At 41.9% G+C, this 22,890-nt stretch overlaps 1 protein-coding gene across 4 annotated transcripts in view; it reads right to left on the reverse strand.

Annotated features, from left to right (window-relative positions):
• MAGI3 (membrane associated guanylate kinase, WW and PDZ domain containing 3) overlaps window positions 1–22,890 on the reverse strand; it is a 54,867-nt gene that overhangs the window by 15,046 nt on the left and 16,931 nt on the right. For 3 of the 4 annotated variants that reach the window (XM_058855944.1, XM_058855943.1, XM_058855946.1), the window contains exons 2-11: window positions 13,402–13,518; window positions 11,837–11,956; window positions 10,125–10,334; window positions 8,703–8,877; window positions 7,835–7,914; window positions 6,365–6,422; window positions 5,219–5,313; window positions 4,421–4,609; window positions 2,454–3,053; window positions 1,422–1,453 (exon numbers count right to left, since the gene is read on the reverse strand). In XM_058855944.1, the coding sequence (XP_058711927.1) occupies window positions 1,422–1,453; window positions 2,454–3,053; window positions 4,421–4,609; window positions 5,219–5,313; window positions 6,365–6,422; window positions 7,835–7,914; window positions 8,703–8,877; window positions 10,125–10,334; window positions 11,837–11,956; window positions 13,402–13,518 (1,676 nt within the window). Of the gene's footprint in view, window positions 1–1,421; window positions 1,454–2,453; window positions 3,054–4,420; window positions 4,610–5,218; window positions 5,314–6,364; window positions 6,499–7,834; window positions 7,915–8,702; window positions 8,878–10,124; window positions 10,335–11,836; window positions 11,957–13,401; window positions 13,519–22,890 lie in introns of those variants that run through there. The other variant, XM_058855945.1, reaches the window with a different exon arrangement.

A 22,890-nucleotide genomic window follows, 5' to 3' on the forward strand; every position in this document is an offset into this window, starting at 1 on the left:
GGGCATGTGCTACTCTGCAGGCACTGCCTCCTGTCCTCTGCCAAGCTCCTCCCCACAAGTACAGCATGAGCTGTTTGCTGGAGCGATATATATACAGAAGAGGAGGACACACCTGGGTAGTGTGAGGTATTAACAGCTTCCTATGTGCCTTTTCATGATCTGCAACACTTCTGTTCATGAGGCAAGGACACCAAACATCCTTGTGGTCTCTCATCTAAACTCCCAGTCAATTATGCACTAAAATAACTCTAAATACTTCTCCTGGGCTGAAACCCAGCCTGGAAAACTGGCACGTGGCAGTGCATGCTGAACCATAGCAGGGGCAGAACAGACGTAGATCTGCCCTTTCACCAAGAGCAGAATGAACTGCCCAGAGCCATGCAGTAGTGTGACACTTCTTGTATGTTTATAAACACAAGAACTTGCCCTTTTTAAGTGAATTACTTTGCCACGCTGCTTAATGCCACTGAGCATCGAGCGCTCTGTGGGCTGTTGCTCCTGTACGTGTGCCGGTACAGAATGCCAGTCCCCAAGTCCAAACTATTTTTAGCACATTGCCATGGGATCTGTGCCGACGGGGCCCTCCAACTGCGGGGATTTCTGCTCTGATTTGTTCAGTGTGGGCAGCTGGATGCTGAATCTGAACATCTGAACCTGAAGAGGAACCCAATCTGAAGACTTTACCGAGTACAGTCGTCTTTGAGCATGCTGAACATGTGCTCCTGTGTCATGTCACTGCTGGGACAGAACTAAGATTGCACTCAAACAGCAGGATAAAGACAGAAAGAGAAGTTACAGCTACGTTCTGGGAATGGGATTTTCCTAAATTGCCCTGATTTGTCCTGATTTGTACAAGAAGCATTTTTAAAGAAGTATCTGTGTTCTACCAGCCTAATTTATAACAGAAACCTTCAAAATAAACATAAGCATTAATACCAGCATTATTAAATTAGAGGTTGTTTAATTAAGACCAAGGATTCTTTACTGAGCTAATATATATTAAAGATGCTCTGACAGATAACTTCCAAGAGCAATGAGTATCGAGCTAGGAATGTACAGCTCCACAGAGACCTGCTGAAAATATGGATCCAAAGATAAGCACTTCCAGAAGGGAGCACTAACCAGTACATTAATTAATCCTCCATAAACACGAGGATTAAGAAGAATCAAAGGATCATAAACTTCCTATAGGAACCCCATTTCACTTTAATAATTAGCAATGAAAAAAACCATACTGTATTTTGTTTCCCTTTTAATGGGTACTTGGACAGCAGCTACTTAGACAAAGACTTTATGCCTACCAGGCAGATGTGGTTTTGGTAAACCATCTTGCAGGTAGGTTATCACAGGGACTAAAATCCAGAGGAAATGAGATTACAAAGCAGCTCAGAAACCAAGACAAATACATCACCAATACTCACTCCTTTGGCAACTTTAGTAGGTGAGGGTGGACCTGAAGAAAATAGAAAGTAATTTTAATAGCAGGTTACAAAACGTTTCAACATTACAGCAATATAATCAGATGCTCCTGGGGTGAAAATAATAGTGGTTGACTCTGTGCTTTTAAATGGCAAAGTGACCAAAACCATCACTTTGGAGAAGTCTCAAATTAGAACTGAAAGCTGTACAACAATGAAAAATATCTATTTCTCTTCTTGCTAGAAACTGGTCAACCAAGTCACCCCTCAACTCATGGGATAAGGAAACTTAGGAATTTGTCTGAAGGAATTTCACTTGCCACAAAGAAATGGAATTATTTCCTTAGCTGATTCAAGAATAGTAGCATTTATACGGGACAAAATCCGGAGATTTTTGCAAATGCCAGTGGCTGAAGTCAGGGTTACAATAAAGCCTGAAGGGACACTGAGCAGCTAAGAGCTGCTTCATAATCCATTCAGATTCAGCTTCCTTTGAAAGTCACATACTATTTTTTGGGGACAAAATGCATTCTTGTCCGTGACTGACAATCAAGGAAGAGGTATGAATATACAATGGAAAAATAAGAATTTTTTTCTGCTATTCCCAGTGATCAGCCCCACCTCTTTGCTAATGCTTCCTCCCATCTCCTGCCATCCCCAATTCATTACAGACAGTTACTGGAATATATTTTGAGAACCTCACAAAACTCAGTCCATCATATGCTTTGCATTATACTGGAGACCATGCATTTGCTTTAGCGCTCCACAGAGACTTGGAAGAGACAGTGCATAAACATATCACCATATAATTTTTGAGGGAAAAAACCCAAAGAAAAACCTAACTAAAACCCCAAACAAAACCCCAGCAACATGCTCTCAGCCTAAATAGTCAGGGGTATAAATCAAACTTAGAACATAATAGCTCAGAGTTAAAATGAGTTGCTGTGTAGCTGTCAAGACACGATTTAGATATCACACTAAAACAGGACTTTAAAAAGCTTATAACCAACATGACAACTGCAATTTTGTCTGTACCTCCTCTTAAGATAAGCAGGGGCACCTCTGCTCCTACTGGAAACTGCTTGAGCACCTCCACCACCTGCAGGTGAGTCAAGCTCTGCACATTCTGATGGCAAATCTCCTTGATGACATCCCCTTTCTGTAGGCCTTGGCACCACTGGCTGTCCAAAATCATCTTCACCTTCTGGCCTGTGGGACTGTCTGCAATGGCAAACCCAAAGCCTTTAGGCCCTTTGACCAGAGGGATGGTGACCAACTCCGGCTGAGAGCCTCCTGAGGAGGCAAAGGAGACCCTCTGCTCTGCTGAATCCACGGAAGGGCCGTTCAGGCGATCGTTGACCAATATTTTCCCATTCTGGTCCAACATGACTGTTCCTGCTACTAAATCTTGGCTGGACACAGAAGCATCTCCCTTGGTCACCAGTGGGCTGTTAAGGACGGGGGTGGCTGTCACGATATCCACCACAGGGTCTTCGTTTTCATCAGGAAGAGGGTACCCACGACACAAAGTCATGTTCACATACTGATTGATGGGAATGAGCTGAAACATCTGAACAACATCTGCATGGGTATGGCCAAGGACACAACTTCCGTTTATGTCCACAATGACGTCACCTGTTACAAAAGAATGTTCGAGAGTGTCAAAAGCAGAAGTGAAATCTTCAACAAAAGCCTACCTTGAGGAAATCACAGTGCTGTCTTCAAATTAATAACTAGGGTCTGGGATATTACCTCATGGCTAATATTGCCAAAAAGCATAAAGAATTTCCTCTTTGCATTTATTCTATTTCATCTCAGGACACCGTGTGCTAAATATATGAAGTTTAATCTGCAGCAGATTTAAAAAATTATACTTTACAGCGAGGGGAGATGAAACAGAGCATGCTCACTAAAGCAAGCAGATGTCTTCTGCTTTAATTCATATTGCACGGCATTCTAAACCAAGTGCAGAATAAATCGGATTTTTTGGCCCTCCGTTTATTTTAGGACTGGCTGAACTTAAACTAGGATCGCACACGCACACATGCTCCATACACTTACACTGCTGCCAGACGTGGCTAAGAATACATTTTCAAAATGAACTGACATGCGCTTCGGATCCCAAAACCCCGTTTCATGTTTTCATCACTCTGATGTGAAACTTTGCACGTGCAGTACAATATGCCCTTCAAACTGTCCTATCCCTTTAATGCCCAGGCATCAGTAAAACAGGATCTCTCTTATTCCATGAACTACAATCAGAATAGCTGCACTTCTTTTCATTCCAACAGTTCTGCAGGAGTGTTTTCATTTTTGCAGAGGTGGAAAATGAACCATATGCAAACAAGTTCAAACAATACATCAGCAACAAAACAGGAAAGTGTTTCATTTTGTAAGTAAATAGTATTAATCATTCAAAGTATGAGTTCTTTCACTCATTTGAAGAGTAAGAGTCTATGTTATACATAAAGAAGCATTTTTCCCTTTCTAATATGCTGTCCTGGTTTAGGACCAGAGGTTATAGGTGACTTAATTACACATGTAATAACCATGAGAAAATGTGCAAGTCTTCATGGATTGCAGGAACCCTCGTCCCTCTTCTCTCCTCACCTGTCCAGCTCACACAACTTTGCTTCCTCATTCCTGCTGTGGGTTTTCTGCAGTTTTAATAATGAGAGTCATGGTTCTTGTCAGCAACAAGGCAAAACAGACCAGGATTCAAACACACGATTTTTACTTTACTTACAGAGAGGAAAATCATTCTATGAATAAACATGAAGACAAGCGTCTCTGCTAAAGCAGAAGCACTGAAAACTTAAGAACTGACCTTAAAGTAGATTTTTATCTAGAATGTTTCAGCCACTGCTTTGCACTGATCTTTCACAAATCAGAAAATATTTAATTTAGTGAGGATGTGGATGGAGTCATCCAACCTCCAGCACCTCAAGCCGTGTTCTCCAAAGTACCCCAGGAAATGGAACTGTACGGAAATAATACTTGACCTGGAGCAATTCTTCCGTCTTGCGCAGCGGGTCCATCTTTCAACACATTCTTCACCTGGAGAAACTCGTCAGGCCTGTCCCCTCCGATGATTGTGAAGCCAAATCCCATGGTGCTTTTTTTCAGCGATGTCCTAATAAGTGCTCCATTAAGCTGGGATGGATCTCGAGTGAAGACAGACCTCCCTGGTCCTACGGAATTATGGAATACAGAGACAGGAAGGCAGGAAACCAGAGTTAGTTTGGGAAAGGTTTTTGTTTATTTTTAAGGTGTCACAAAGGTTAATGATTTGTTTATTGTTGGTCAGCTTCTGAAGCGCTCTTAAGGAATAAAGCAAACAGACAGGAAAGCGCTACACTCATTTTCCAGCTGAATTCAGTGAACGGAAAAGAGGCCTTTTTTTAACAGATTGCAACAGAGCTGTACGCAAATCTCCCATCTCGAATTCCCAGTTTTAATCCTTGAGTACCAAGCTTAAAGTAGATCAAAAGTATAAAAACTCCAGGTGTGGTTTTACCTGCACTTCCAGAAGGCTCTTCTAACCCTCCATATATGTTCCAAAGCTGTTTATGATGACCAGCTTCAGAACAACCAAAACGATTTAAAAGCAGTCTTAGTGCCTCGGTTCAATTTTAACACAAAAAAAATCCTTAAAAAAGCCGAAAGATCTCGGCGGGTAATACTGTAATGGCTAGCAGAAAGACAAGGCTGATGCCTCGATGAATTCCAGAACTGGGTTTTTACAAAGCGTACTTGCAGATAAAGATATACGTGACAAAGAACACGATATTCAGCGATACCTGATTTGGAAGGGCCAGCATCAGTCTGTCCTAGCTGTTTTTTCCTTTTGGCTTCCAATACTGGATTTTCAAACTGAGTTTTCTGGTTAATATGACTGCAGGCACACAAAAGGTAGGTCAGGACTTTGACAGAAAACATTCTGACTATTTCCCCCAAGAGACAACACCAAAAAAATACATCTACAAACATTCTCTTTTATTATGTCAGATGAATGCTCCAGAGAAATGAACAAAAAACTCTCATAACCAATACTGAAAGTATGCTTGTTCTTTCAGCAGGTGGTTTTTTTTTTTAATTTACTTTGAAGCAAATAAAATTTTACTCCCTTTAATCAGTAGGTAGAGTTGTAATAGTTTAGAACTGAGCAAATCTGCTTTTTCTCTTAATCCACCTACCTATAGTGTTTACAAACTCAGGCATCACCTTTTTCCTAGTAGATGCTAGAGAAGTACAGCAGAGGAGGGAAAAACCAACATATTTGAGCATAATTCAAACAGCTTGACTTCGAGAAGTGGAAAATGTTTTCTTGTTGTCCAAAGCTACATTTTCAACTCTACCGATTTTCTTCTCCATGATAAAGGAGAGATTTAATTTCCTCTGGCCTGAAGGAGACTCAGAAGAGCTTTGCGGCAGTTCAGTGGTTATTGACTTGGCTCTTTGGAGACAGCAATGATCTACAAGTTATTTTTGCTCTTTTAAAGTTATCGGGTGCTGCTCTTAAGTCAATTGACTTTGTTTTTGTTAAGCTAAGAAACACTGCATCAGCTCATTTCCATCTACAAATTACTTTGGTTGCAACTTGCTCTCCTTCCTTGAATGAAAAACACTAAGTCTTAAAGGTCACACCATGGATTTTCCCACATGCCAGTGCTATCAGAAGCTTGTGCCATGACTTCATGACCCCAGAACTGTTTTTCCTGGATATATTTAACAGATCACAGAATGGTTTGGACTGGAAGGAACCTTAAAGCCCATCCAGTTACACCCCCTGCAATGAGCATGCATACCTTCCACTAGAACAGATTGCTCCAAGCCCTGTCCAACCTGGCCTTTCACTGCATTACAACCTCTACTTACTGAGTATCAAGCATTTCAGAATTTCATGTTCAATTTTTAAGGATGCCAAATCAATAATCAGCACTTACTCAACGTAGTATGTCCCATATTGAGGGTCTTCTATTTTCTCCCATCCATAAGGAAGTTCTGCAGTCAGAAAGACCAAGTTCTCCATTACAAGGCAAAACTATCCACAAATAGCAGAGTTTTCATTAAAGATAATCTAGACTCATGAAAAATATAAGGAAAATAGAGGTCACATTTTCTTCCCTGATGAAAAGTATCAGCCCGTTCCAGGGAATGTGAAGCCCCGTAATTATTACTCCTTCTTCCACTAAATGATGAGCCTTGTATTCAATGAAATCACACCAGGTTAAACACATAATAAACTCAAAGACCTGTTTGTACTGAAAATCACATGCAAAAGGCTCCTTTTGATGGCAAACTCAGCATCTGGTAAGAGGGTGCCAGCAGCTCATGACTACCTGAAGGTAACAAGCAATTACCATAGAGGTCAGCTGATCAAGTTTATTGTTCTAGTTAACTTGACCATAGAAATTTAAATATTAGAATAATGAATATAGTCAGTTAGCCAGACATTTTATGGGTAAATTTGCCCTGCAATCTTGTTTGAGACTGCCTTAAGTTTGACAATAACAGGAATTTCCCTAGCATATGACAGCATGTTACCAATTACTAATAAAAGCATTGCTCCACAGGGTCTGACTAAAGATCCAGTGGTTCTATTAATTTAAGTATTGTTCATTTGCATATATGGCATCTCTGTTTAAAGTGCTCCTTTTATCCTGTGGCGAGCTGCACGTATGTTCAATAAGCAGCAGTACACAGCTATTGCTCCATCTGGCTTCATTAGGGATACATGGCTGTTAGGGTGGGCAATTTTGGAGGATGACAGGTCATTCTGAGCCTGCTTCAGCTTTTGGAACATGTCAGGCATTTGCTCAAGACAGAGCTACCTGATACTCCTTTCTAGCAGACCAAATTGCCCAGCTGTGTAGGAAATGTTTGCAGGAATTGCCTGGAGGCTACTGACCTGGAAGTCTTGAAGGAATTTAAATCAGTCAGATTGCTCCCTTAGCCTCTGCATTCAAATACTATGCCACATGCAGTAGTTAGCATTAGCAATATGTATTCTGCCACACCTTCTTCATTATTTCTATATTCTGTTACTTATGGACCTTCTCCTTCTGCCATATTCCACCCATCCAAGAGTTTCCAGTGAGAGCATCACTCATGTGCAGCTTTCTCCTTAAAAATGACACTTACTGGAACGAAACAGGTCACATTCTGCTTGGGAATGCAGATAAACCTTCCATTTAGCCAGATTCTACTACTCCAGGGAAAATATACCGTGGACTTTCCCAGTCTTACGTGAGTTCCTATTGCCACCAAACGGGACGCTCGGCACTACACTGCCAGCTCCAGAGTCTCATCTACCAGGGAGAAGCTTCTACCACAGAAGTAACAGCTCGTATCTAGCTGGGATAAACTCATACATTTATCGGTGACAGGTGACAAATGCATTCTGAACATCTCACCTCCATCTTCACAATCTTCAGGAGCTTTGGCCTTCTTACAGAGCCGGGGATCAAGCCATGTGGTTGTCTTGGTGTTGTGACTGTGGAGTAGAACACGTGCCAGTGTGTAAGAGTAAGAGAACTCCTTCACACTGAAGAAACTTTGCTTCGAGTATTTACTATTGTAGGAAACTGCAGAGTACAGCTAACAGAACCTTTATTTGTGCCTCAGTCACATCGTAAAATACTAAAAAGAAAAGGCACCAGCACAGTGGAGACTCTCCAGAGCACACGGGCAATGTTAGAGGCACAGATCCCCTCCCCAGCCCCCAAAAGCTCATATGGAAGCAAGAGCTGCTTCTACCTGATAGGAGAAAAATATTTTTAGCCTCCTCATACGCTTAATGCTCAGGAAGGCTTCTGTTTCATTCTTGCCTTAGAACTCATAAATGAGGCAGTTTTACATGTGCACACATGAGCTACTTTCCTAACTCGGGCTTTCATCTGGGCTATTTGTATTTTGAAACATCCATTCCCAGCCAAGGAACACAAGCCGAGAAGAAAAAATAAACAAGTTCTCAAGTTTCAGAGAAATTTGACATAGAGGTTCCATGTTATGCTTCACTTAACAATACCCAGCCAGCTTTGTATGTGTGAGATACAAAACCTTAAAACAAACAAACAGACTTTGCAGGTGGAACCATAAAGTTTTCCCGCACAATGGCAATTGTACCAAGCGTGCAACACTGAGGACTACGAGTAAGGAATTTAGCAGTATGAATATATTAAACTTGATAAAGAAATAGAAGCAGCAAGAGCAGAAAAGAGGTGAAAGAGCAGCTCTCCAGACTGCAGCCACCAGCACTTCTCCAAGGAGCGAGTTACTCACTCGATGAAGTAGATCATGCCAGTGTCCGTGTAGGCCATTTCCCAGTTCTTGGGTAGTGGTTCCAGAGTCTCATCCCTCGACAAATAATTTCTGAAGTCCATGTTGCTGCTTGTCTGGTTGTAGCTGGGAACAGGTTTCATCCAGTCAGGGGAATCTGAATGCTTTTCTTTGTTTTCTGCAGTTGTTCAGGGAAAGTGTTTGTCAGATGCTTATGTTGTTTCTCAAAAAGAACCACCCTCTTAATCTGGCTATGAGTGGATGTCAAACACGTTCCTGTATGTGATGTGCATTTTTTCACTTCCTTTTTTTCAGCTGTAAACTTTGAAAAGCTGACATGAAAACACTGAACTCTGCTCTTCCCCTCTGCCAAACAGAGTTAACCTTGTATTATGTGTCTGAGCCTACTCTGAAAAATCAACACTGGCAGAAATCCAAGTTGACTATGCTTTGTTGCCATTTCTACAGAGAGAACAGTGTTTGTAATGCCATAAAACAACTCAAAAAATCCTACTAATATTCCTCAAAGAATCAAAAGGAAATGTAGAGGAGACCCTAACTGCCAGTAAAATAAACCACACCTTCCTACAAACCACGCCTAGAAAAAAGATCCCAAAAATTTGTGCAGGAAATTTTAAATAGAAGCCTCTACCCTTCAGAACCGAGGCTATGCTCGATACCCTCTGTGACATGACGATGTCCGTGACCTTCACCCAACCACCAGCCTGACCGTTGGCCCCTCTGTGCTGTTGCCAGCCCTGAAGATTACAAGATTAGGTCAGGTCTAGTCAGTGTAAATCTGTCCTAAACAGTAACACACAGGATCAGCTGCAAATGCAATGTGACAGTTCCTCTCCACCATCAATTCTCCCCTCTCCAGATGAGTAACCATGACAGCAAAAAGAAAAGGGCAATCCCAGAAAGGTCCTGCTGGACACTGCTCCAGCCGCAACACACTTGGCTTTATTTCTCTCCACAAGCTCCCCCTCAGGTGGTTTCAGGTTGTGTGACAGTTCCTCTATGCAAAATCATCTGAAAATTTTACAGTATGAGCCAATGTTGACCCTTAAACCAATCACTTCCTTAAAATCACCAGTGTAAAAACTCAGTAACCAACTCAAAATTCAACATTAACATTTGCAGGGTATGAAGAGTGGACAAATTTTTTCTTGCCGCTCGTGTAAGTGGCCCGTATCCAGCACCACATGTTCTTGACCAAGCAGTTCATTTTATGATGCAATTGCACATCTGCCTGGGAAAACAGCTGGTGCTTTTTAAAAGGTCATCTCAAAATCAAGTAGAAGCACCAGCCTGAATAGAAACTGCCTTCATACTTCACCAAAACTAAGGAAGCATGAATGCTATTTTTATAGCTCTTATCCATTCATACAGTACTCCAGGGAATTTCTCCCTTTGTCAACTAACCTATCCCTCCGCTACCATTAACTGCTTCCTTTTCCTCCTCTTCCTCCTCTTCAGGGAGAGAACTTTCCATCCTTTGCATTTTGCTGACAGACGTGGTTCTCTTCCTCTGCGATTCAGTATCAAAATCATTGTCAAAAAGAACTTGATCCACTGGATCAGGCTGAAAGGGGCTGGGCTCTGCTGGAGGCTTTGGAGTACCATAAAAATTACCTGAAAATGAGACAGAAATCAGGATCACTGAAGCACTGATACTGCTGAAGGCACTGGCAGTGGCTGTTATCAGTTTAGTGCCCACGCAAACATATTTTGGTGAAAATTTAAAGCCTCAAAGAAGACATCAGTATTACCAAACGCCAATCAACAGTCAAAGCCTATTTACTCATACACTGACTTCTTGCCAGTGCAGCACTAGTTGTCAGAAAACAAGAGGTTAACTGAAAACTGTTATCCTGCTGTAAGTTTTCTAAAGAAAAAGATGGATTTGTTACTTTGCCTGGAATTCACTAATACTCCATAAAGAGAATTAGGGAACAACCTTAGAGGAACAAAACAGTGAAAATCAATTATTCTTACTCTACATACTAATTAACAGCGCAACAGAAATACCAAAGTCAAAAAGAAAATTCATTTTGTGCAGAAACAAAGTATTTATTTCCATGAATACAGTTAACAATTGATTTTTAACACTTGCAATTTTCTACTGACAATATAGCTACAAAACAATATTGATATGGCTTCATCTAAAAATTACTTTTACTTCGGAAAAAGGAACAGATTCTTCCTTCAATATTTTAATCTAAAGCACAAAGGAATTATCTGCTGTTTTCTGGAAAAGAATTTCAGCAACTGACCTCTCTCCTGACTGCTCATATGATTTTTATGAGGGAATTGGGCACAGAGCGAGGAAGCTTCCCAGAATTCCTGCTGGGGTGACTTTTGGCACCTGGATATGGTTTTGACCATGTAAATAAAGTAAGAAAGAAAACCCTTCTGCAAATATCAAGCAAGGGCAAGGCACAGAGAGGGGACAGCCAGATAAAAGTTCAGTTCAGGAATAGAAAAAAAGTACTAGTTTAGCCTAAATTTGCGTAGGAGATTTCCTAATATTAACAGATAATGTGGGATACAGAAAACAAGAGGAACAGAGCCTTTCACAGGATTGTCTACTTTTGACGTATTTTCTTTTTTCATCAACTTCATTACAAGGTTTTTCCTCACCACATTTAACAAACCCAACTTTCCTAAAGATATGGACAATCTGGTCTAGTGCTATTCAATTTTTCATTGAAAAATGCTTTTGTTTCCCTGATGGGTCAGAATTTCTCTTGCCTTCTGTCCTTCTGTTGCACACCTGAGAGGAGAACACGGCTCTGTTCTCTGAGGTTTACACAAAATTGACTACATTCTCTTAAATTTGTACCAGGCACAGACAAACCTTTTCAGAATGCTTCCCAAAAATGCAACAATGAAAATAATCTGGTAGGATTAAGAGTGGTTGAAAGGACAATTTGCAGTTTATCAGAAAGCTTCAAAACAAGATTGCTCCTCCTCTTCACAGTAATCCAGAAATAAACTGACTATTGTCTCTCTGCTACTGTCATGACTGTCAAGTGAGCAGGAAAACTGGTACCACAAGAAGCTACACTTGGACTAAGATCCTGGACACTAGTACTGGGTCCTTATTCCCATTCCATTAAACATCAGCAACATACCATCATATGTTCCACTTTCTAGTAAGGCCCCACTTTCTTCCAGCGCTTTAAACTGCTCAACAGGAATGAAATTATAGTCTACCCCAGGGACCTCTCCATCTCTGGGAGCCCTTGTAGTGCCTGCAAAGGAGAAAACACTTTTGTAAGATACCCTGCTACCAAAGGCTGTCTGCTGTACAGTTCAGTAAATACAATGCATTTTCAAATCGTTATACAAAGATGATGTCACTCCAGTATGAGTTACAACAACCGGTGAGCAGATGAACAATAATGTATAAAAACTGAGCCAGTAAATTACCTAGGAAAAACAGTTCTGGTATTGGAGGAGAAGGAGAGAATAAGCTGGGTGAGGTGGTAATTAAGAGAGAATTCTTTCTTATGGTCAGTGAACCAAAAATAACTTTTGTGGCAGCTGACGACACCTGGACCAGGCAATCCCAGTCTGGGATTCTGGGAACAGCTGCGATATTTTATTTTAACCCAGTTTAAGGGTGCTGCATCCTTCCCTATTTCCACCAGCACCAACTCTCTAATTTGCAATGAGGTCATCATGACCAAGCACATTTGATTTTTGGGCCATCAAATCCAAAACTAGGCACAAAATTTATTTTTTGACCTACAATTCAGAGTGCAATTTAGCCACATTCCAACCCCTGGGTGTAGGTAAATTTTATCAGTAAATTGCTGTGTTAATGCAGACGTTTTCAAAGTGTTTTGTCTATGAAAACAGGCCTCCCATAGTTACAACAGCTTAATTAAAGCTCTCCTGAAAGGACAGCAATGATTCATTACTATTCATTACTGCCTACAACCTAATAGCATTTTAAAAGCATATATAATTTTTTTCAGGCAGTAGCATTAACAAGAGCTACTAAATAAAACCTAGCAATAGTGAAATGAGGTTTAAGGAAGCCACAAACTCTCGGGTGTGCTCAGAGAGAAGAGAGTAGAATTCCTGTAGATACAAAAATGTTATTTGACAAAGTAAGTTCTTAGTGCAATGAATACTTAAACAGTCAATGATGAGCCTTTTAAATCAGTCTTCTCAGCGATGAGCAAACAGGTTTGCCTGTTCATTCTGCCACTGCCACTCCTTCTGCACCCAACTCCTCCTTCCACCCTCCCCTCCTTCCAGCTGCCCTGCTCTGCCTTATGCACTTGACACTCAAGGTCTCAGCTTGCTCTTTGTGAACAAAAGAACCCCAACACATGAACAAAAATCAGGACATGTTTGCACTGCTTGATCATGCTGAGAAAGATTTATTTCTTGTGGTGGCTGCAGTCATTCTAACAGCAACTACTAGCGAACTTGTGAAGAGCAATGCGCAGATATTACTGAAACAATCTGAACTTTGAATTCTCAAGTTTTTGGTGGTTTTCAGTCCATACTGGCTGTCCAATCCGATTCATGGCAACTTCAGATGTGAAACTACCGTAGCAAAGCCAGAAGTCTCTGCTGCAAGGTAAAACTCTAAATAGGATTAAGAGAGAAGGCATTTCAAGCTCACAAATGATGTGGGAGTTAGCAGGAACAGATCAAATGAGGCTGATCTTTACATACTTACAAGGGATGGTTCTCAAATAGAGATTGTCTCTGATCACTTGCTGGAGTTTGTGATCTATTGAGCCCTTCTGGAACTGAAGACTCAGGTAGTGGCGCAAGTCCTTGTTGATGACTTTTCCTTAAAAAGAAAAAATAATAAATTAAAATAATTTGTAAAGCAGGATCTCACAACAGGAATAGTGTTTCACTGCTACAGAAGTTTCAGAAAAACCAAGCAGTGGGAAAAGTTGGGTTGTTTTAAATACAACCACCTTGATGGAAAATACCACTTTGTACTATCAAATCAGAGAACCCCAGAATGGTTTGTGTCAGAAAGGAAACTTACAGCTCATCTTGTTTCACCCCCCGCCATGGGCAGGGACACCTTCCACTATCCCAGGTTGCTCCAAGCCCAATCCAACCTGGCCTTGAATGCTGCCAGAGATAAGGGAGCCACAGGTCCTCTGGGCACCCTGTGCCCACGCCTCACCAACCTCACAGGGAAGAATTTCTTCTGGCGCAGTGAATTTAAGCAGAGCTGACTAACAACCATCCCCCCCTCATCTCCTGAACAAGACAGTGACAATATTTTGGAATTCTTTGAAAATCAATACAAAGTATTAAAATTCAAAACCTATTACCAAAATTCAAGGTCTCTACAGACAAGAAACTATTTAATTGTATTTTGAAGTAGTTTCCATTCAATTTACACCTACTCACTAGTCACCCGAGTTCAATATTTTGTCAAATGGGAACTTGCATTCTTCAAATTACAAAAAGAAAATACTTCCTTCTTAAAAACATTGCATAACAGAAAGGAGCTGGGTTTTTTCACAATTACTCCTTTGCAATACTTCTGTCAGGTATCATTAGTGAATCTGTCACATCACTGGAGAACCACAGCCCCCTCAGCACACAAATAACTGAGCTCTTGTATTACTGCCTCATCCTTCAGACAGGAGGGTACAAACCAATCTTTTGTACCCTGTCAGCCTCCCAGAAAGCACATTAAATAGCGTCCTGTGACCTTGGTAAATTTAACTTATGTACTACAGCAGAACACTCACGGCTTTAGGGAAAAAGCTCAACCTTTGTCTTCAAACCTAGAGCAGGTGCTGGGCAGCAGCAGATGGATGCTGCTGTAACACAACAGCAGGGAAAAAGGCTGGAACAGACAACTGCTCCTGTTAAATTACATCAGCAGCAGGTTATGAAATGCATAAACATGCCCAGAAGCGTTTCTGACAGGAGCTTTTGAAGCCTGTGAGTTCATAGCTGCTGAGGAGACCACCTCAAACAGGTCACAGACCCCACAGCAATCCTCATAGGAGGCCCACTCACTACATCTTCAACCAATTACCATACTTACGTATATGTCAAATTTGGAAAAAATCCTAAACCATCGAAGCCCTCCCACAACTAAGCAAGTTTTCCCAACCATGTGTCACTTACGCAAAGCTGGCTGCCTGTTTTGGTTGTGGCAACTTTATAGTTTCCTTTCCCTTTTAGCCAAGGAGAGCGCATTTCACACTTTGTTCTTGACCCTCAAACATGACCTCAGCAATCAACATTCACCAAGAGCAAAAAGAGTTTTAATCTGCGTCTTTTTCCCTCCAAATAAAACCAAGACACAATGGGTATTTCAAAGTGGAACCACAATTACCTACTGGCCCTTCAGAGAGGTCAGTGATGTCCACAGATTAACCAAAATACACACAAAACCACCTTAAACCCTCAAGCAAGAACAGAAGAAGCCCAGCATAACCTCTGAACAGGCAGCACATCCTGTGCTGAACACAAGCCCTAAGCTCCAAATGAAGTCAACTTTTCACCTGCTTTAACACTGTCATTTATTTAAAAGTTACTTCCAAACACACAAAATGCATTTTGCAATGTTGGGACAACACCTCAGCACTGTCCTCGTGGCTGTCAAGCAGTTACATGAGCAACGGCAATTCCCACTAATGCAGTTCTCCACCCAATCCCTTCCCAGGAATGCACAGCAACTCTACAGCCCCCACCTCTATTTTACCAGCATGAACTGTTCCTTATAAAACTCTGGTTTTGCTTCCTGCAGCATAATGAGCAAAATGTGTCATGGAAAATGGAAACAAATGGGGTAATCTCCAGCAAGAAAAGTATTTTCCATTTGTTTCGACAAATTACTTTATTCTTTGTAGACAAGACAGTTTCTCAACATTAAAAAAATGTTTTGCTGCTAAAATGGTCCATCCATCTCCTTGTCAAAGGCAGAACTGCACCTTAGCTATCCCAGCATATTTCGCTTAGGTGGATCAACACACTCGTACTTCACACAGGCAGATGAATCTGTTCATCAGCTACTTTCAGAGCACTGCACGTTGGAAAAACCAGGAGATAAGTGAAAATCTGTTCTGGATGCAGAATTACAGACTTTATTTACTCACTGATCTTTCCCTCTTCATGTTTAAAATTTTAAAAGCTTATAAACCCTGTTCAATAAATATCAACTCAGTTTAAAGACAAAATAAAGGCAAGGCTGCTACTAAGGATAATATGCCGATACTGAGGGGTTAATCTTAATATTAAAAGCTTAGAGACTGGACTATACTCTGAGACCAAGATGACTGAACTGAAGATTGACAGGGTTGCCTGGGGAAAACAGAGGAAAGTCAAACAAAATAGTGGGCAGAGAAAAAATTCAGAAATTCACACAGAGAATTGTGTGCATTAGAAAGCAGAAAAATAAAGTAATAGTAAGGATGCTTTAGGCAACCTCTGGCAAAAACTGGATTATTTTCCCTCCAGGAGTTGAATATGTTTCTTTTAGATTGTTTCACACAGGCTTTTAGGAAAACCTCATGTATCAGCCTCTCCAAAATGACCTGCCAAATGTTGGGTTGGTGTCTGCTGTGCTGCTGAGGTGCCTCTAAAGACGACACAGACAACACAAGGACCAGTCAAGAGGAATAGTACACTTTATACCACGCAGATTCTGCTAGGTGAATAGCCACAAGCCTCTTGTTTCCAGCTGTAATTTAAATTCACCAAAAAGAATTTAGGATTTTTAGATGAGGATATGCACACTGGAGTTGGGGAAGGAGAATTAAGTGACTGCAGAAAAAAAAAACGCTCAAGTGCCACTGCAGTTAAACACAGCATTTTTACATGAATTAGGGAGGCAAACAGAAGTGATGGGTACCATGAAAATCGGGGTAGTGGCTCTTACAATATGCACTGGTGAAGCTGTCTCTGCTGCTGTACATAAGCAGGACAAAAACCAGCTACTTCTATAGCCAACCTGTCATGGAAATGCTCAAGAATACATGTTGCAGTTATAAATAAGAGGAGCACTGCCATGGTGCCCCTAGAACTTGACACAGAATTGCATTTCTAGATCAGTGGTGTTGGTAAAACAGCAAAGTTGAACACTGAAAGACACAAATAAATTCTAAGAATCCAGTCTGTGCAGTTTTTATGTTGCTGTCTGGTAATAATGTCCCAAATACGTCCGGCTAATGCTGCTGGCATACAGAGAGTACTGGCAACATCCCCATCAAATTACTCTGAAGACCACATGGAAATTTTCAATTTTGTTTTAGTGAACATTTTACACAGACACAGGTGACAATGTTCCAGAGATATGGCATTCTCTGCCTTAAGTTTCCATGCCAACATCTTCTGAAGACAGTGGCAGCTACAGGCTACCAAGGAGCTGCAGTGCTGATAGGTGACTCAATAAGCAGAGGATGATTTTCTTTCAAACCTTTTAAAAAAAACCTTTACTGTTCACTATAAAAGCAATTTTTCAAATTAGCAGTTTATTAAAAGAAAGCCGCTTTCCTATTAAACAATGTAATTCATTAATAGGACTTACACCTTAATTACAGCCTTTTGCATAAAAATTTATTTCAAGTGAACAGATGAGAAAATGGAATCACATTCCCTTGTTTTTGGAAGCAATTTTTCTTTAAAACAGCTGAAGTCCAGATGTGCTCTACTGGTGAACAGAAGGGTAAAATCATAGAATTCTATAATGGTTTGGGCTGCAGGGGACCTTCAAGCTCATCCAGTCCCATTCCCCTGCCATGGGCAAGGACCTTCCACTAGACCAGGTTGCTCCAGGCCCAATCAAATCTGGCCTTGGACAATTCCAGGGATGGGTCAGCCACAGCTGCTCTGGGCCAACCTGTACCAGGGCCTCAGCACCCTCACAGCCAAGAATTCCTTCCCAAAATCCCATATAACCCTGCCCTCTGGCAGCGGGAAGCCACTCCCCCTTGTCCTGTCACTCCTTCTCCAAAGTCCCTCCCTCCAGCTCTCTTGGAGCCCCTTGAGGTGCTGGAAGGGTCTCTAAAATACCCCTAAGAACCCTTTTTCTCTGCAGGCTGAACAGCCTCAGCTCTCCCAGCCTGGATCCAGAGCTGAGGGGCTACAGCTCTTGAAGCATCTCCTTGGACTTGCTCCAGCAGCTCCACTTCCTCCTGATGTTAGTCCCCAAGAGCTGGAGGAAGCCCTGCAGATGCAGTCTTCACCTGAGCAGGACAGAATACCCCACCCACTTCCCTGCTGCCCCCACTGTGGAATCAGCTAAGGATTCGGGGGGTGGGGGTGGGGAGGAAGGGGGTTGGGGGCAGGGATGGTCTCTGGGTCCCAGTGCACGCAGCCAGGGCACGTTCAGCCTCTTATCCACCAACAGCCCCCACAGTCCCGGGGCTCGGCAAGGAGGAGCTCTCCTGGCACAGCATGCAGTGATCTGCTGCCACCTTCTGGCACCTTCCTGTCGATCCCCCTAATTCTGCCCCCAAGTCTCCTCACTCCCCTCCCCAGGGGAGTTGGAAGACCACAGGGTGAAAATTACAGATATTACATACTGCCACGCATTTTTGTTTTCTCACGCAGAACAAAGCAGAGGAGAAATGTAACCAGAGTATCATCATGTACATTCCGCATGTGAATTCAACATGTACATTCAACACATGTGAACAGAATCCCAGAGTGTCCAATGGCTCTGCTCAGCTGTATGACGTTACATAAACTGGGATTGCAAAAGGCCACCGACTATGAAAATTCCAGTGAAACACACATTAAGAGCTATAAATGAGCTCCATGGCTTGGCTCACAGTCTAACTAAAATAGGAATTCTCAGGGCTCATCAAGTGGAAAAACAGTTACTGTTTAATTAAACTGGGCTGTCAATACACCCACTGAGATGAACTGATTTTTGACGTGACTAAGCAAAAGCTGTTTAAAGAAACGTTCAGCTCCACAAATCAGGGATGCAGTGTTAGGAAACCCTGGTCAGAATTAGTGTGTAGTGTAGCACACTAACTTTATTATATTCCCCAGCAACTATTAATATATGACGATTTCACACAAGTTCCAGATCTAAACACGTGCTTTCACTGAGCACAATGAATGATTTCCAAAGACAATCACTGTATTCATGAAATGTGGAGAGGCTGGAAAAGCCCAGTGGTGATCCAGCAGTCTGTACCTGCTGTTCTTCACCTGCAAGTTCTTCACTGTGACCCGGCTGTCACAGGCTGACACCTATGCTCTCAGCACAAGGAGAAAGGTGGGAGGTTCAAATTACTACAATTAATATAGAAAAGAGACTAGATAATTTTGAAAATGCCAAACCCAGCCAGCAGGTGCTTCCCCAGCTTGTGGCTTAGAAGCATAGATGGATTCCTGTAAAGAAGCCTACTTTTCCTTCAGGGAAGGGGGCCAGTGCCCTGGGATATCTGAGGAAGAAGGCTGAGACTAGCAGCACTGCCTGCCAGCTCATGTCCCAGGCCACCAAGGGCTCCATGGCACGCTCATACCCAACGCCTCCCTGTCTCCCTTCCAGGTAATGAAGGCAGGAATTCAAGTTGGGATTCTGCCTCTGGAAGAGAAGATTTTCCTGTGAAAATCCAGGCTGCTCTGGGAGGTGTCATGACAACCATGCCTGGACCAGTGACCCATCTGGGAAAAGAAATCCTGGTCCCGTTCTGGACTAAGGGTAACTTCCGCTCATTCCCTGAAAAACTACAGTGTTGCCACTGGTGCTGAATAGATCACATGGACACAGGTCAAGGTATGGTGAAAAGAAGAGAAAGTTTCTTTTTCTTCCCAGGATTTATAGGTTTCTGACCACGGCCAGGGAGTGGATGGTCAGGATAACACTTTCCCACTTCACTGGCCATGAGAGATGTCCATCACAAGACGTGTAACAGAAAGAATGTACACATATCTATGTTTACAGTTACTGTCCTGGGAAAGTCTTTAGAAAACCATGTCAGCAAACTCAGAAGCTGAGTTTTCAGGGCGACATCTCACCCTTTTTGGTTTAAACAAAAAGAAAAGAAAAAAGAAAAATAAACAAAGAAACTAGCAACATTATAAACAATCAAAAGGATAAATAATAGGAAAATACAATACTCCATACGATCAGAAGGCTGTAATTTCAGGGTGATACTGCAGCTTCTCTAAAATGTAGGCAAGCTCCCTGTCAGGTGAAGCATTAGATATTAAGGCTCTTCACAGACACAATAATACATTGAACCAAACTCATTTACTACCTGAAAGCTGAGAAACACTAGACAGGGTTACAGCGAAAGGCTTCTATAGTCATATTTTGCTACATGCCATCCAATAAATTCCTGGCAATATAGTCTGATTTACAGAAATTTACAGAGGAGATAAGCCTTACAGCATTAATAAATCATTTACCAGAGTGCTCAAAATACTGGCAGGGTGTTTACAGTACTAGAGAAAGGAATGAGAACCCGTTTATCCAGACTTAAGAAATAAGGTTACCACAAACTCCATTACAGACTGTACATCATTTGTACATTACATTTGACTTTGGGGGGTTTTCTTACTTTTGTCAGTAACACAGAATCAACTCCAGAACCAGCAAAACTATGAACTTTGACTTTTTAAGCCTCCAGATTTAGATCGCTCGTTACTAGAATCTGAGAGGTGTTCAAAACCAGCCTTCACAGGATAATGCCTTCAGATCCTCAGTCAAGGTGGTGACCGATTCAGAGAGACAAAGTGTCTCATTCCACATTCTTGATTATCTCAGCATTTTGTGCTGTGTCGTTTCCTTGAAATCTTACCGGGTTTGAAAGATTCTCCCAATAAAGCAGGCTGCTGAGAATAAACCAGAGGATAACTAACATGACTTTGTGTTTGCTTGCTAAATTCCATCATTAAAGCATTTCAAGTTCTGAAGATAACCGAAATGTCCTTTGGGAGGCACAACCCCAAATGATATTTGAGAAACACAAAAGGGACTGGCAAATCACGCATTGCTTATTCCTAAATATACTTGGAGCTGAGAGGGACAATATGTGAAATGTAAACAGTGTGAGCTTGGAAATAATCCTCCTGGATTTTCGTTTTGGCTGTATAGAAACAGCAAAGTCAACTGTAACAGCAGGCTCTAGAGTGTGAGTACGGCTGGATTCCCAATCTGCCATGAAAAAAAAAATATAGGTAGAGCTGTCAGTGATATTTAGTCGGCGTATGAAAGCAACACGTGGTACGCAGTTAACACTTGGCATTGTTCACAGATGTACCAGAACCACTGAAGCTCAGAAGTGAATAAAGAAGCCTGGAGTGCAGAACAAGGGTGCATGGCTTCTCACTGCCAGAATTCTTCCCCATGAGCATGCTGAAGCCCTGGCCTGGGTTCTCCAGAGAAGTTGTATCTGCCTCATCCCTGGGATCCCGTGATCCAGCACTGTGAAACCAAGAGGTTTTTAACCTTTTGCCACCTATCCTGAGCTCATCTCCCTGCCAGCTCCAGTGTATCCGTGGGCAGGGTGGGGGGACGCTCCCCTGCACCCATGGAGGGCAGCTCTGGTCCAAGCACAGCCAACAATGAACGGCTTTTTTTTTTAAACTACCTAAAAGCACAAGCACTCAGCTCACATGCTAGAACACATTCCAAGCAGGGAGAGCACCAGCAGAGCTCCAGGCAGATGCCTGCCCCTTCCCTTCCATCTGCTCCTGGCACATGGCCATGTCTCCACAGGGCATCCCCAGCCAGCACATGGCAGGGCAGGGTCACGCACCATTTTGGAACTAAGGAAAAAGTAGGAAATTGAGACCAGCTGCACTTGGAAACCCGTATGTAGGGCAACAATACTACTCAGTTACACAGTTCTAGCATGGAACTTCTCTACGTTTCTTCTCTGTATCTTGTTACATCTGTAGACATTCTCAGCCTGTGCATGACTTCCACATAAAGGCAGCATTTTAGGTTGGTTTTATGCCGTGCACTGACAGCAAAAAAGCATGCACAGTCTAACGAATTGCCTACAACCTTAAGGATTTTTAAAGTGAAAATTCTTTTGAGTAAAGTAGTTCCAACTTTCAGAATCCAGCTTCACAAACATCAGTATCAGATATGATTTCAGTAATACATTGCATGCACACAAAAATCCATTAACCATGGGAATACAGTCAGAAGAATTACCAGGGAGCAGGGTTTACTCTGATAATGCCAAGTATTGTAATACTCCATTATTAAACAGGAGAACAGCAAGGCTCAAAAGTCTATGCAACTGTTTCTGATAGAAGATCAGATACTGAAGGAGATATAAGCAGAACTCAAGTAATTTAAAATAATGAATGGGTTTCAAATAAAATGCAAACATAACCATTTCCTTCAATTTAACAGTGGGGAAGAAGAATGCAAAAGAACTTCACACAAGACAAGTCTGACCTTTTTTATTATACGTGGAGACTTTCTTCTCTTTAACTCAATATTTTCTTGAGAAGTGAAAAAACACTGACAGAGTAACAGAAAATACGGACAGATTTTGACTATTTATAAAGATTTGCTGTATTTTCAAAAATGGGGTAAACTGGCCCATGATTTCTATTTCAAGTCAGATGCGTTGACAGTGATGGTAAAGAACAAGAATCCAGATAAACTGTACCCTGTGAGCCTCTGCCACTGTCAGGTTTGAGACAGAGGAAAGGATTTACAGGGCTGCCTGGAAAAATGACTGAGCCCAGCCTGGGAGCTTGAAAAACCTCACAAAAACCAAATGTGATTTGCAAGATCTAATTATGAGTCTCAAAGTGAGAAAGGGATTTAAAGCACAAGAGGTAACAGGCTTTTAACACCACAACAACAGATTAATCAAATACACCGACCAGAACGGAATACGGAATTGTTAAGGTTGGAAAGGAACTCTAAGGTCATCAAGTCCAACCATCAACCAGCACCCACCAAGTTCACCACTAAACCATGACCTCAAATGCCACATCCATGTTTCCTCAGAATGCTTCCACAGATAGTGACTCCACCACTTCCCTGGGCAACCTGTTCCAAAGCTTTACAACTCTTCCCATGAAACAAAAAGTCCCAACATCTAATCTAAACCCCACCCCCAGTGTAACTTGAGTCCATTTCCTGATCATGATCTACTCAAACCACCAGGCAAGGGATGGAGCTGATTGGGCAACACACCAATGGGCCCAAACATGTTAAAAGGATGCTACAACTCTAAAGGGTCAAAACAACAAT

This window comes from Poecile atricapillus, chromosome 23, assembly GCF_030490865.1.
Source record: "Poecile atricapillus isolate bPoeAtr1 chromosome 23, bPoeAtr1.hap1, whole genome shotgun sequence".
NCBI lineage: Eukaryota > Metazoa > Chordata > Aves > Passeriformes > Paridae > Poecile > Poecile atricapillus.